This window comes from Fringilla coelebs (assembly GCF_963513975.1).
Source record: "Fringilla coelebs genome assembly, chromosome: 2".
Classification (NCBI taxonomy): domain Eukaryota; kingdom Metazoa; phylum Chordata; class Aves; order Passeriformes; family Fringillidae; genus Fringilla; species Fringilla coelebs.
In genome coordinates, this window is record NC_140029.1 from 100437391 (window position 1) to 100451024 (window position 13634).

The following is a 13634-nucleotide window of genomic DNA, read 5'->3' on the forward strand; positions in this document are numbered from 1 at the left end:
GACATGGCTCCAAATCAATAACAGCTGAATTTCTTCACTTTCCTAGAAGCACAGAAAAACACAGGTGAAGAGAGTGATCAGGCTAACCTGCTCAAAAAGTCTCTTTTGCCTTTTCAACCCTCCTTCGCAAAGAAGAACCATCAGGATAGCTTGGAGTGACAGTCCTTAGGTCATTGAATACATATGGGTGTTTTTCAGAGAAGTTTGCAAAGTGAAAATAGTGTGTTTATGTCAGAACCCAGGACACCTCTCTGGCTGTCCTGGATGGCTCGAGCCCCTGGCACAGAGCCCAAGACACCTGTGACTTTGATTTTGACCCATGGAGAAAATTACCACCTTTGTATGAAAAATTACAAGTCAAGAGAGTTTAAGAAGAATAATAGTTAGCTGTCACAGGGTGAAAAGGTAGAATTTTAAGGTTTTTAGAATGGAGGTTCAGGATCCCAAGATGGAGGAATTTGGGCGTGTTTTGTCCTTCTTTCTCCTTCTTCCAAGGCTCCATGTTCTGTGTGATGCTGGCGCTTTTGGATTGGTTTGAGGTAGGAACACACAGTCTGACATAGGTGGTAGGTATTGGAAAATAACTGTAAATAAAGTACACCTAGTTTGTAGTATAAAATGTTGACACCAGCCCAAGGGCAGGCAGTGTGCCTCAGACTGAGCTGCTGAATGAACCTCAGCAGGCCAGAGAAAGAATGTATTAGGTAAGAGAAAAATAAACAACCTTGAAAACCAGAGCTGAGGGATCCTGACTCCTTCTTCGGCTGCCAGGCTGGGAAAAGAGACTTTCTAATGCATCTCGGGGTCATTCTGACCAGCAGAGATTCCGAGATGTTTGAAGCTAATTTAAATTTAATTTCAAAGGAGATACTTGAGTTGATTCACCTCCCGTTGTTTTTACTGAAAAAAATACCTGCACTGATTATACAAAGAAAGCCATTTCAATAAGCAGTCCACCAAACAATCCCTTTTTGATCCCCTAAAGCAGAGAAGCAGGAATTTTGCAGATGGACATTTATTTTCTGTAAGTATTTGATATTCTCTTTACATTGGTACAGCAGCAGGGTACAGCATTATTTCTCAACAGCTCCCATTATTTCTCAGGACCTCCTCCACTTCTTGCAGTGCTCCTCACAGAAGCATCTCTGACTTGCCTCTAGAACAAATTGCATTAATACCTTGAGAATTTTGATGAAAAAAAATATGAACTGTGTAGCCCCTCTTAGTCTTTTTACACCAATACATGAAAAAACATCATCCCTGCTACTTGTGTAGCCATAAACCAACTCATCAGATTAATCCTGCTGTGGTACTTTAAGCTGTAGCTTTACTTTGAAAAGATGCTTTTAAATCTATAGACAATAGCAAAAGTAATACTGAATTTCTGAAGACTGCTTGCTTAAAAGCTTATTGTTGGCACCCCCTAATGTGGGAGAATGTTGTACCTGCAGAGCACTGTAGGAGATGTAGAGCACCTCTGACAAGCCTAATGCTCTTTACACTGTCTGATGTTGAGTTTCAGTTGTATTTTGGAAATGTCAGACATATTTCCTTTCCAGCAGGGGCTTTGTTAATAAGTTTTGAACTTAACAAATAACAGTACAGAGAATAGAATTATTTCAGCATGTAGAAGGAAATGAAGTGGTATAAATTGCATTTCAATTTCTTTCACTTTATATTACTCAAATGTATTTAGGATTTGTTTTTGTTTTCCAGAAACTGGCCTATACAAAGGAAGCAATGGGCAGGTGAGTATCTGTGTTCTCCTTGCATTTTATTCTCTCTGGACATAACAACAGGGCTGAACTGTGACATTTTGTAACCTTTTCTCTCTTTTTCTTGTCAGTTCCTGTGCTGATTGGTCATGTGGGTAAGTAATTTTCCCTTTCTAAAGGCTAGTGGTAGGTCCTTTCTCTGGTTCTGGCTGCTGCTGGCATTGATTGGTGTACTGAAGATGGACAGCATTCACCTTTGTGCAAAAGGACACATAGAAAAGTGTGGTGGAGAAATCTGGTGGTTCTTGCATGTGAACCTCTGTCCTGGCATGGTTGGCACGCTCAAAATATCTCAGCCAATCTGAGGCTTGTACTTCTGCTTAAGTGTGTCATCACCTTGTTGGCTGTCAGGCACAGACCCAGGCTATTTACCTGAAGAGCTTTAGTGGGGGAAATCTCTTCTGGGAAAGAGGTGTGTCCATAGTCACTCGTGTTAGTGTTCTGGTTCTCTTGAAAATCTTTCCCAAAGGCTTTCAGGTAGTCCTGGTCATAATTACAGAAACAAACAGAAAATGGAATATTTTGAAATGCTATTTTTAAAGACTTTCAAGAGATGTGTTCCATAAACAGGTACAAGGGAGCTGGCTGTTTGGGCTCCTCACACTTTAAACAAGGCAATAAAACTGAAAACTGATTTGTGCCATCTTTGTAGCAAAGCAAAGCTGAACTTGACCTGTTATTGTCATGTCTCTTATTGAACTGAAAACAAGTTCAAATTATTATTGCTCCATTGCTACTCAGAACTTCATCTAAGTTGTTATTTTTAGGGTAATTCAAACCCAGACAATCTGGTGCTGAATTCCTCTGAAAAACTGGCAGGTTCAATTCTCTGCTTTACAGGACACATACAGTTATGTTAAATATGAGTAAATAAAATGCCAGGAAGAGTAATCATTTAACAGACTTCTTAGAAAAGGCCCCAACTTCTCAAATTAGGCATCCTCATTGTGATTTCATAACCACAGCATAAATTAAAATTAATAATGTGAGATGATAATGGCAAATGTGATTTCTAAAAGGTTGGTTTCTCTCTGTCCTGTGGAGCCGAGTGCTCCTTTGTCAAGAGCACTCCCTGAAGCCTCCAGGTCAGCTGGGTAGAATCCATCTGTTCTGAAGAAGTTTGAGTTTGAAAACCTACTGCATCCCTCTGTGTGATCATTCAGGAAATCTAGTAAATGTAGAGATACACGAGAGGAATTGGAGTCAATGCATCTAGAGTCTGCATGTGCTGGGCTAAGCAAAGGAACAGTGCAGAAAGACCAGCTTTTGATGGAAAGGTGGATCAGAGTGATAAATGCTGTACTTGCCCAAAAGCCATCTTAGGAAGTGTCTCATGGCAACATCAAAGGGGTTCCAGTAGACGGCTGGCAAACTTTGCCAAACTCAGTTCACTGTGGGGCTGTGCTGCATCTGTCTCAAAAATACACTGCTTTTATTTCAGTATGTATTGCTTCAGATTGTTTATAGCTTCAGGTTGGGATCTTTGGCATAAATTTTGGGTTTACTGTATCTTTTTCCTCTATAATTTGTTGTTTGTCTTGTGCTTGGAAATTGTAGTGTTTTATAGCATAAAGAGGGTGATAGAGGACCGAAGCAGTGACAGAAACAGTGAGACTTGCCCTGGGTAATGGAACATCAGGAGAAATTAGTAGAAGTAATTTTTACATTATAAAATCCAAACTTTAAAACCATTCTGGACGTCTTATAGCATTAATGATTAAAGATGCGAAGTTTGTAAGCCAGAGTCCTGTGAAAAACAAAGCCATGATTTTCTGTCATGGGTAAAAGAGATCTAACTCCAGATGCCTTGTCCTATCTCAATACTGCCAACAGCCAACGTTATTCCCTGAAAAATTACCCACACCTCCCAGTAAAGATCAGAATAAATGTTCTTCTAAAAATATTCTCTAAGAAATTAGCATAAGTACCCAACCCAGGACCACCATCAGCCTGTAAGGTGCAGGATGGTAAATCCAGTGTCAAATCCCTCCTGCAGAAAGGAAAAGTGAGTGCAGTTCTACGCTCTCCTGGGCACTGCTGTTCTCACCTGCTGACCCACCTGTGCAGAGGGAGGCTGGTTCAGGATCTGAGCATTGTCACCCAGCTGTGCCTCTTGTGTCAGAATGGACAGCTGTTCTGGTCTTGTCTAGAGGGAAGGCAGGACTGTCCTCAGTATCTAGATGAGACGTTCAGGTGACATTCCCACACTGCCAGGGAAGAGCAGGCTTCTCCAGATGGTGCCTTGAAGTGAGGGTCTAGCTGAAGTCTCTGATGGGTCCTGTGGTGAGATCCAGTTTCTCTGGTGACTGTGCAGAAGCAGCCATTTCACTTTGGAGGCCTGGCACTGGGCATGTTTCTCTGTGTGTATTCCAAGTGATAAGATAAAGAGAAATTTTGCCATAGGTTCTAAAGCATAGCCTCCACACAAGAAACTCTTCCATAAACTTTGACCAATCTCTTTTTTTCTGTGAAACATCTTTTTTCTTTGAAACTATTCCTTAATTTGGGGTTGATCTGGAATGGAAGACAGGCCTTTGATATCTGTTAGTAATTTTAACTATACTACCTCTCTAAATCAAATCAAAACTGTGCTGAAAGCTATAAACAGCTGCAGAATTGAGGCTGTAACTTGAGTAGTTTGATACAACTCGTATGATCCTACCTAGATGTCAATATGCTATCTCCCTCTAGCTGGAAAAAGCTGACTTCATCTAGTTAAATGCTGGGATAGTTTTCAAGTAGCCCATGGAAAGGTGCCTTGTGCTCTTGTGGTTTAGTTCCTGGAATAACTCCCAATCCAGCATTACTGACAGTGGCGTAACAGCGGGATGGAAGTTTGTTCCCGTAAGGTTTAGAGCATGCATTCACCCAGGTTAAATGCTCAGCTAGCCTGGCCTTTCAGGAACTGAGGGATTAAACTAAGTACCACCAAGGAGAAAGCCTCAAAAGGAAGAGCAATATGTGGGACACAATCCACATGTGTACAGAGCAGCACATTGTAGACTTTTTGCCCCAGTTGGAAGTGTCAGAGCACTACATCAGCTAAAGACTTTTGCTGATTGCTTTATTCAGTAGGCCACTGGCACTTCACACAATGAAGTTCTGTCCCTTAATATTGGAGTCTATCTCTTGACAATAGGGTAGTTCTTTTGTTTAATTTCTGGGGGATCAAAAGCCAGGTCTTGAGAATCAGCTGCAAAAAAAGACGTAGCACAAAATTGTTGCAGCGGAAAATGAGAGCTTTTATGTCATAGCCTTGCTTGAGTGCTGAGGAAAAGATAAAGAGCATAGAATAGTTGAAAAGGAGGAAAATAACACACTACTTTTTCACTTCTTCAGGAGCTTTTTTCAATGTAAAATGAAATATGTAGAGGCACGTGTCCTTTCTGATGGTACTTGCTGATTCTAACCTCACTGAAATTAGTTGCAGTAAATCTTGTCCAGCCTCCAGTGTTCTGTCCATGTTCTCTGCCTTGGCAAATCTGGAATCCATATTTTATCAGAGGTGGTAGCAATGGATGATGATGTATCAATTTGGCTTTTGTACTATTTATCTAAATGTGCTTCGTGAAAGAGTAAGAAGTCTGTCTTCTATGCTGGGATCATTTCATTAGTTCAGCAGTTCTGTCTGCAATGACATAGAAACCTACCTGAGTTTCTCTATTGTTTGCATGTGGACTTGGCAGTGATATTCCTCATTTCAGACATTTTTTTATCATCTGCACAGCTTTACCACATGTGAAGAGTTCCACGCTGTTCCTTTTCAGTTGTGTATTTTCTTTTGTGCTCCCTGCTGTCTGGTAGCAAGTATGAAAGGTTTGTCCTATTTTAATTAGAACCAAAAGAGATTAAAATTTAAGAACTACATAAATGAAAGTTAAGATAAATGCATGTAAATTTTAAAAGGAAGATAATCTGAATACAAGGCTTTGTCTTGCATTCTGAAATTGCATAAAAGTACTTAAACTGCGTGCTAGTTAGTTCAAGGCTGTGTGATTGAAATATTTAAAAATGAGAAAATCAGACAATAAGTTTTTCTCTCCTTTGTGCAATATAAGAATTGAAGTAATATTGTTCAAGAAAAAGAAAAGCTTGACACAGCCAGTTAGACTTTAGAACATTTAAACTGACCAACAATCTTATAAATAATGGATAAACCGGTGGATGTCCAGAACACGTGGTACAAATCTGAAGATGTTACTGGTGGATGTCCAGAACACGTGGTACAAATCTGAAGATGTTATTTTCTTCAACCACAGAGTTGGGTTTGTCTTAAACCTTGAAGAGAAATGTAGAGAAAAATCTAACTAATACTTTCATAGAACTTCACGGGGAGCTGTGAAATGGTATCACTGATGGCTCATTTGACAGGTCCAGAGTGTTGTTTCTCCTCAATAACCCAGCATGGCTGCACAGAAAGAACCAGTTCAGGCCAGTGAGTCAGTGGAACTCTGTTTATGCTTTGGGGGACTGGAACTTGTCATGTCTTCTCCTGGCACGACTGATGTCACACAGAAGTACATACCGTGGGCCTTGACAAAAGGGGAATGTAGGCTGTATTTGTGAGCTGTGGTTGCTGCATTAATATCTATAGGCTGTCCATAAGCACTGTTTGCTTCAGATCAGCTTCCTAGGCCCTTATGGATCTTGTCTAGCACCTGCCCAGATCCTGGTGTCTAACAGAGCTGTGTGATCTGAAACCGCTTGTTTCTGCAAGGAAACACAAGTGCAGTGTTGTTTGTTCTGGTGCTTAGACATCTGCTTGTCTCTGTTCCTTCCTGCCTCTCCATACATATGTGTATGTTTTTATATTTTGCTTACTGCTCAGCCAAGATGATCCAGGGAATCATTCATGCAGGTAGGACAATGGAAATTACATTTCATGTGTCTGTGTCTCAAAGTCACAATAAACTCTTGTTGGAATACAGTCCCTCTACCTGGAGGGGCTTGCTTGTGTAGGTATAATTAAAAATCAAGTGTGGGCCTTGGATTAATCCTGGGGCAAAGCCATAAAAAATCCTGTGTATTTTAAGGGGTGCAAGTGAGCACAAATTTGCATTTGTGTTTACCTTGAAAAGTGATGTGCTCAGACAATCCAGGACATGCATTGCCCCAGTATATGCATTTTGAGTGACTTCATTGGAGGTGCTCAATACAATGGATGCATTTTTAGGTCATCAATAATGTAGGCATTTGAAAAATGTTAAGGGAAGTAGAAGGCAAAAAGAAAGCAAACTTCATTGTTCTGGTAAGGTAATGAAAAACCAATGTTGTGCGTAAAGTGACCTTGGTTACTGCACTGTGTCCTTAAAACTATATTTTCATCCTCTTGAAAAAAAGTGGTAGCTGATCATGTGACCAAATTTGGTGCTTGACTGGTTTGGTTAGATTTATTAGGGTTTTAGTAGGTGATGTTTAAGTGCTTGGTTTTTAATTTTCAGCCAGCTGTGCAGTGGAATTCTGTCAAAAAATTTGGTAGCTCCCGAGGGCTTGTATTTAAAAGCCCCTCAACCTGAACTCTCACTTTGACACTGGCCTTAGTCTCACCTCACCTTTCAGGGCTATCCTGGCTGCCCCAAGGCCTGGCTTGGGCTGTGGCTGTCACCATGTGGCTAAACCAGTACCTAAGGTGATGCTTGTGACAGAAGCACCCTGTTGGAGAGCTGCCATTTGTTGGGGTCAGTGGCAGAGAAAGTCCCCTTGGACTTTTGAAACTTGGAGAACTTCACTTTGTTGCATCTATGACAAATCATTTGACCTAGAAATAGAAATTGAGAAAGATATTAGGCCTTTCCATTTGTAAACTGCTCCTCTTTTGAAAGTGTGATTAATGCCACAGCATTTTGTTTGGGGTTTCTTGTCTACTTTGAGGATTTTTCCTTTAAAAACTCAAGCAACTTAGCTCAGGGGGCTCCTGTCTGGGTGGGTCTGGGGCTGCCTCGGGGTGGTTCCAGACAGCTTTGATGGGCTGGGCTGAGCAGTGGCAGCTCAGGGAAAGCCTGTGTGAGAAAGGGCAAAAACATGGCACTGGGAGAGGAAGAGGGAAACAGTGAAACAGTGGTGTGGGGAATGCCAAGGCCAAAGGCACCACACCATGGCAAATCATGTGCTCCCTTGCAGCTGGACCCGGGGCAAGCAGAGCTTTCCTGAAGGAGCTTCTGTCCCTGCAGAGTCTGCCCTGGGTAGAGGAGCGAGGTTGAGCCTGGGAAAGGATCAAGAAAAAGTGGTGTCTTAATGTTTGCCCCTTTCTCATGACTCAAATATACTTAAATATGCAATAAATTAGTTCTCCCTAAGCTGAGTCTGATTTTCCCATGGAAGTAATTGGTGAGTAATCTTCCTGGCTTTATTTCAACCAAGAAGCTTTTCATTGTATTTCCTCCCCTGTATTTTGGAGATGGAGGGAGAGAGAGAGTGGCTGGGTGGGTGTTTGGTCCTTGGCCAAGGCTAACCCACCCCAGAACTGGATGCTCAGTTGGTCAAACAGTAATTTTGGTCCTTTTGAGATGCCCTGAGTTGCAGCACAAGTGTGGGGAAGGCTGGCAGGGACAATGTGGGATGTGTGGGTGACTTTGTGGGGCAGTAGCTGGAGGTAAGGAGTGCCTGGAGGCTCCTCAGGGCATACTGGGCACCAACCTGTGGCCACCTGGATCAAGTCCCACAAGTCTCAGGTTGGGACCAGGGCTTCCCACAGAAAATCATGTCTTGTTGTCCTCTTCTTTAGAAAACGGGGGGATACAAGACTCAGCTAATGGCTGAGGTTTGAACAGACCAGAACATTGAAAATCCTGTAGCAGAGTTTTTACTATTCATTGCTTTCCTCTTGTTGAGTTTTTATTCTGACCCTAGTTACCCTGAACAGTTTGTAAGAAATAGAATCCCAAACTGGTGCACCTCTCCTGAAAAGTAGAGCCATTCTTGCTTCTGAACATTAAACATGATGCACTAAAATGCTCTGATGCTGTTGTTTGGTGACACTCTGTTATAGATGTAATATTCTTCCTATTGAAACTGGTAAAAGAGGCATCTTGAAGTTAGGTGAACTTAATCGGAAAATGTTTAATCAGACCAATTAATAATTAAGCAATAGTTTCTATTGCAGTTCTAAGATGACAAATGTGTAAAGAAACTAAATCCCTCCAAAACATAACCAGCATTCTCAAGAAAATATCCTTAAGAGAGGCTATCTTGTCTAAATTACACTTTTTAGTAAAATTTTTCTGTTTTGGAAATGATTAGATTTACTGAGTTTGCCAAAGAATTGGCAAACTCAAAAGCAGTCTTGCACTGTGCTGGCTGAAAACAGGTACCAGTGTCCATGAGATGGAAGCAGGCACAACTACTCTTCAAAACTTGTATGGAGTTCATTGATTTTATTTGTGCGAGAAAATACATGAAGGTACTGTTTAAATTATTGAATAAGTATTTCCTGGTTTTTTCATGTGGAAGTTTTTATTTTTGTTACTATTTAGAATTTTGTGGAGATCTCACCCTGTCAGTTTAAGATTCCCTGAACTATGTTTTGGTGTTGTTAATGATTTCGCGGAAGATTGTGCCTTCTGGAAAGGATGGGTGAAAAGATTCTTGATTCAAATAGAAAGTTCATCAGGTTTACCTTCAGGTCTGTTTATTGGCACATAAGTCCTATGTGTCTGTGAGGGGCAGAGAGAGAAGGTGTTTCAGACATTAACTCAGTGGCACTATGGTCTCTGATCATGGGCTGGTGCCCTGGTATCTGTAGAATGTAACTGTGAGGCTGGTTGTCTGGCTGGTGCTGGAAGCCTTTTTTGGGGTAATACAAAGATTGACTATACAGCCTGAAGGAGGCAAGATAGCAACTTTGAGTGGAGCTTTGCTTGAGGATAGGATGGACTGCAAGACCAGTGGCAGAGTGTGTGAATCATAAAAGAATCCTGGCAAGGCCAGGAAGCATGGCTGATGTTGTGAAGTGACAACTTGCTGCAATGGGTGTTTCATGGCACAAGTATGACCACCAATAAATAAATAAATCCTTTAGAAGTGAGAGAAATATCTCAATACAATGAACTTCAGTAATGTTCATGTTCAGTTTCTCCCCAGCAGTTAAACCTCCAGTCTTACCACTTGCGTTGTATATATTAACAGTATGGCATGCTCAAAAAATGATTTTACCTTAATCCAGGAAAGACTTGTTTCTGTCAGAGCATGTCTCCCACTCTTGGTAAATTGACTGTAGCTCCAGGCTTACAGACTGGCTCCAGGCAGCTTGGGTTTACTGTAAGAGTTGTCAAAGCTGTTTGTTTTTCTTCAGGCTGACAGTCTTCATGCAATTGTTCTTCTTTTCCCATTTGGCCCAGAGTCATTTTATACTTGTGTGTGAATCCCATAACTGGGTTTGGAAACCGATGCATTCTGAAGATTTCCAAACAAGCAGAGTAAAATTAATTATGAAAAGAACCCATCTTCTTGCAGCAATTTCAGTGCACTTATGGTCTTTCAGTGCATTGGGGGAGGATTTTAAAAACTGAGTGGTTTATAGGGTATTACCAGTTACCTTTGCAGCTTATCTCTTTGCATTTGCTTTCTTTACAGAACTAGAAGGCAAAATGTATTTTTGTATGGGACTCCAGGTCATTTGGGATAGAAGAGGCTTAGCAACACAGAGACACACATGACGTATGATGCAAGTGACTCAAAATCTAAGTTGCAAAATATATCTGAAATGCAATTAAGCCTAATTTTTATGAAGTTATGAGCAAAATAGTACCATGAAAAATTTCTTCTGCACATGTTCTTCTTGGTGTAGTATCAGAATCACAGAAATATCAAAAACTACAACATTTCTCTTACCATATCCAGCTTCAATTTCTGATTTGTTTTTTATCTAGTGGGACTCCTACTCCACCTTTGGATGCTGACGTTACCACACTGAGAGGTCAGTTTTTATCTAACTGCTGTTAAGGGTGATTCTGAATTACCAGAGAATTGGGAAATTCATGTGTTTGGATTTCAGAAGGAGCTCTGATTTTTTTCCATCTCTCTAATGTAATCTGGAGATCATGTTATGTGCTGACATTTTGTTATATCATGAATCGTGAAAATCCTACTCAAGAAATTAGTTCTGTGCCGATTTTACTGCACCTAAGTTCATGTTTCCAAAAATACATCTGCTTAGCAGAATATCAGCATCTTATAGTGATTTTAGTGTATTTGATACTTTTCCTCAGGCTCTTCATGTGTCTCCTATGCTTTTGCAGCCATGATGATGGGAATAGGAATCAAATTTGACTATTGGTTAATGCTTGCTGAACTGCTTCTGTGGGTGTATAGAAAAAGAAAAACAACAAGCAAACCCAAACAAAATAATACTGCTCTCTTTCAAACTCAGATGCAGCTGCCAATGTTCCTCCCCCTCATGAGGTCTCCGTTGAGAGTCCTGTGGGTGATACCATCCATGAGCATGACAATGTGGACACCACTGTGAGTGGGTTTTTTCCTTTGGTTCAAAATTCTGTTGCCTTCCCTACAAGATATTGTTTATGGTTATTTACATTTTAATGGCAATTAAAGGTGTTGTTAATATGGCGTGTTAGCACAAACTAGGATTTCATAGTGATGCCTTTTTCTTGGTCCTAAAATTAAGAGCCAGACACAGTTAAGGGATAAAGGGTTTTTACCTCAGTATTTAATAGGAATTCTTATGGTGCAACAATTTGCCAAGGTGGAACACACTGAAATGCACACTCATGGTAGATCACATATACAATTTACAGACCTTGCAAATTAGTTCATCTAGCAAAGATGTTCCAATGAGAGGCTTGAATGAATAGTGTGACATCCCCCTATGCCCAAGTGTTCTCCTATAGATGGGCCTAATCCTGGCCTGCAGGATGTGTTTCAGAGGGGGCCTTGGTTTCTCCAGATAGTTTAAGGCTTTCTGGCCTTTAGGGTGTTTGGTCTCCTGGCCTAACAGAATACCAGCACTATGTGAAGGTATCAGACTTAAGGAATTATAAGTATGTATGCTAAAGGTACTGAGAATACATAAGAGGTACATTTAAAAAAAAGGCAAAAAATCATCACAGCATCAATAAAATCAGGGAGTAAATTTCTACAGTTTTTGGACATTTTCCTGGGCAGATATTTTTTCCATTTGAAGAGGCTTTGAAATACCTCTTGCCCCACAGTAGGAGATAACATAACATATCAGTTGAACTATCAGGTGAGGATTTTGCTCATAGTGTGTCATAGGACTGGAGAGGGAATGCCTAGTGGCTCTGAAAACTCCAAGAAGAATGTGGAACACATTCCTATGGAAGCAGAATATTCCTTAGGTTGCTGTACTAGAGTTCCAAGGGTCTGTGGGGTACAATTGCATAGGACAGCAGAGAGGTGGCCTGGACAGCCTCAAAGACTCTGATACTCTGTTCTTTTTCCTCTGTTGATATAGGTTAACTTGCATTTAACATCTTACAAGTTGTATTTAACATCTTACAAGTTTCTGTGATATTTAACCAAAGCTCACAACTCAGGGAAGTCTAGACCCCATATTTAAAACATCTCTCTAGAGGTGAACTGACCACCACACAGGTCCCAGGGCAGTATTTCCTTCTAGGAAACAGGTCCTCCTGATGAAATTTTAATTCCACACTCTAGAATCCAATTGCAGTACTCATGGGCCAGCATGACTGAAGAAAATTTTGTAGACCGGTGTAATCAGTCAGCTGGCTTTTTTTTTTGTTATAAAAATGAGGCTCTCAATGGATCACAGTGAAGCTCACATGCTGATTTATTGTACTGGGATTAACTGGGCCATATTGTTCAATAACCCAGTGTGGCCCTGAAACAAAGCTGAACCAAACTGTGCTTTCTTCTAGAGCTTCCAGCGCTGACTGGAGCTCTGATGTTGGAATAAATACAGAAAATGAAACAGACAGCTTCTGACTCAAGTGCAGGGTCTGGCCTTATGTTATGTACCAAGAACACTTGTGGTTTGGTCCCAAGATCAGCATTATTCTTCTTTTGAAACAGAACTGCCTGGAATATTTCTACTGGAGCAGAGAATAGGACCACTCAATAAATTGGAAAGGAACCAGAATTAGATTGCTGCTGCTGCTATAACATTTTTACTCTGCACAGTTACATTCCACCTCATTGTTCTTAGCAGCCAAAATGCATTGCTGATTACAAGGCCGAGAGTGAGAAAAGATCATCTTCTGCATTTTGTATGCTGACTGTACCAGGTTTTGGGGGGCTGATAAATTATTTAAACTGCATGGTGTTGCAAACAGCCAAATGATAGCACTATATATATGCCTGCTAAATGTGTATCTCTCAAATGCTAACTAAGTAATATACCATCCTTATGGTCTTTGGACAGAGTTATCTAGTGAAACAGGAATGTGAGGGGCCTGAAAGAGAATTGAAGTAAAAAATTTTAGAGGGTTCCTAAACAATGTAGAAGTTGCTCACTGATGGCAGATAAACTTTCTGGAGAAAGTTTTTTCCATTTCCTGCATGATGCATAACTTTGCAGCTTTATTGAAAAGATCTGTTTTTCTGGGTCTCTATTTTTCCTTTCTAATAGGGAAAAACCAAAAAGTATGTATGTAAATAGACAAAGACAAAACCTCTAGCAAAAGACATTTGGCTAAAGTTAGCAAGCCAACCTTCTCTTCCCTCTGAGACAAATCTCTATTAAAAAAAAATCTGGTGTCTTTCAGTATACCACTAGGAATAGTATGCTATTTTAAAAATCCTAGGGAAGTAAGCAGGAAGATTGCTCAGTCATTTAAGTTGGATTAAAACTTGGCATTCACTGCTGCCTGTGGCAAGCATGATAGCTCCATGCATCCCTGATGCACTGCCCAGCCGCTGCTC

At 40.7% G+C, this 13634-nt stretch overlaps 1 protein-coding gene across 1 annotated transcript in view; it reads left to right on the plus strand.

The window, feature by feature from the left end:
• The window catches only part of IMPG2 (interphotoreceptor matrix proteoglycan 2), a gene marked incomplete at both ends in the record, with an annotated part of 50517 nt that overhangs the window by 18991 nt on the left and 17892 nt on the right, over positions 1 to 13634 (plus strand). The window contains 4 exons of the mRNA XM_084201062.1: positions 1717 to 1748; positions 1847 to 1870; positions 10643 to 10689; positions 11143 to 11234. Of these exons, the coding sequence (XP_084057188.1) occupies positions 1717 to 1748; positions 1847 to 1870; positions 10643 to 10689; positions 11143 to 11234 (195 nt within the window). The remainder of the gene's footprint in view (positions 1 to 1716; positions 1749 to 1846; positions 1871 to 10642; positions 10690 to 11142; positions 11235 to 13634) is intronic.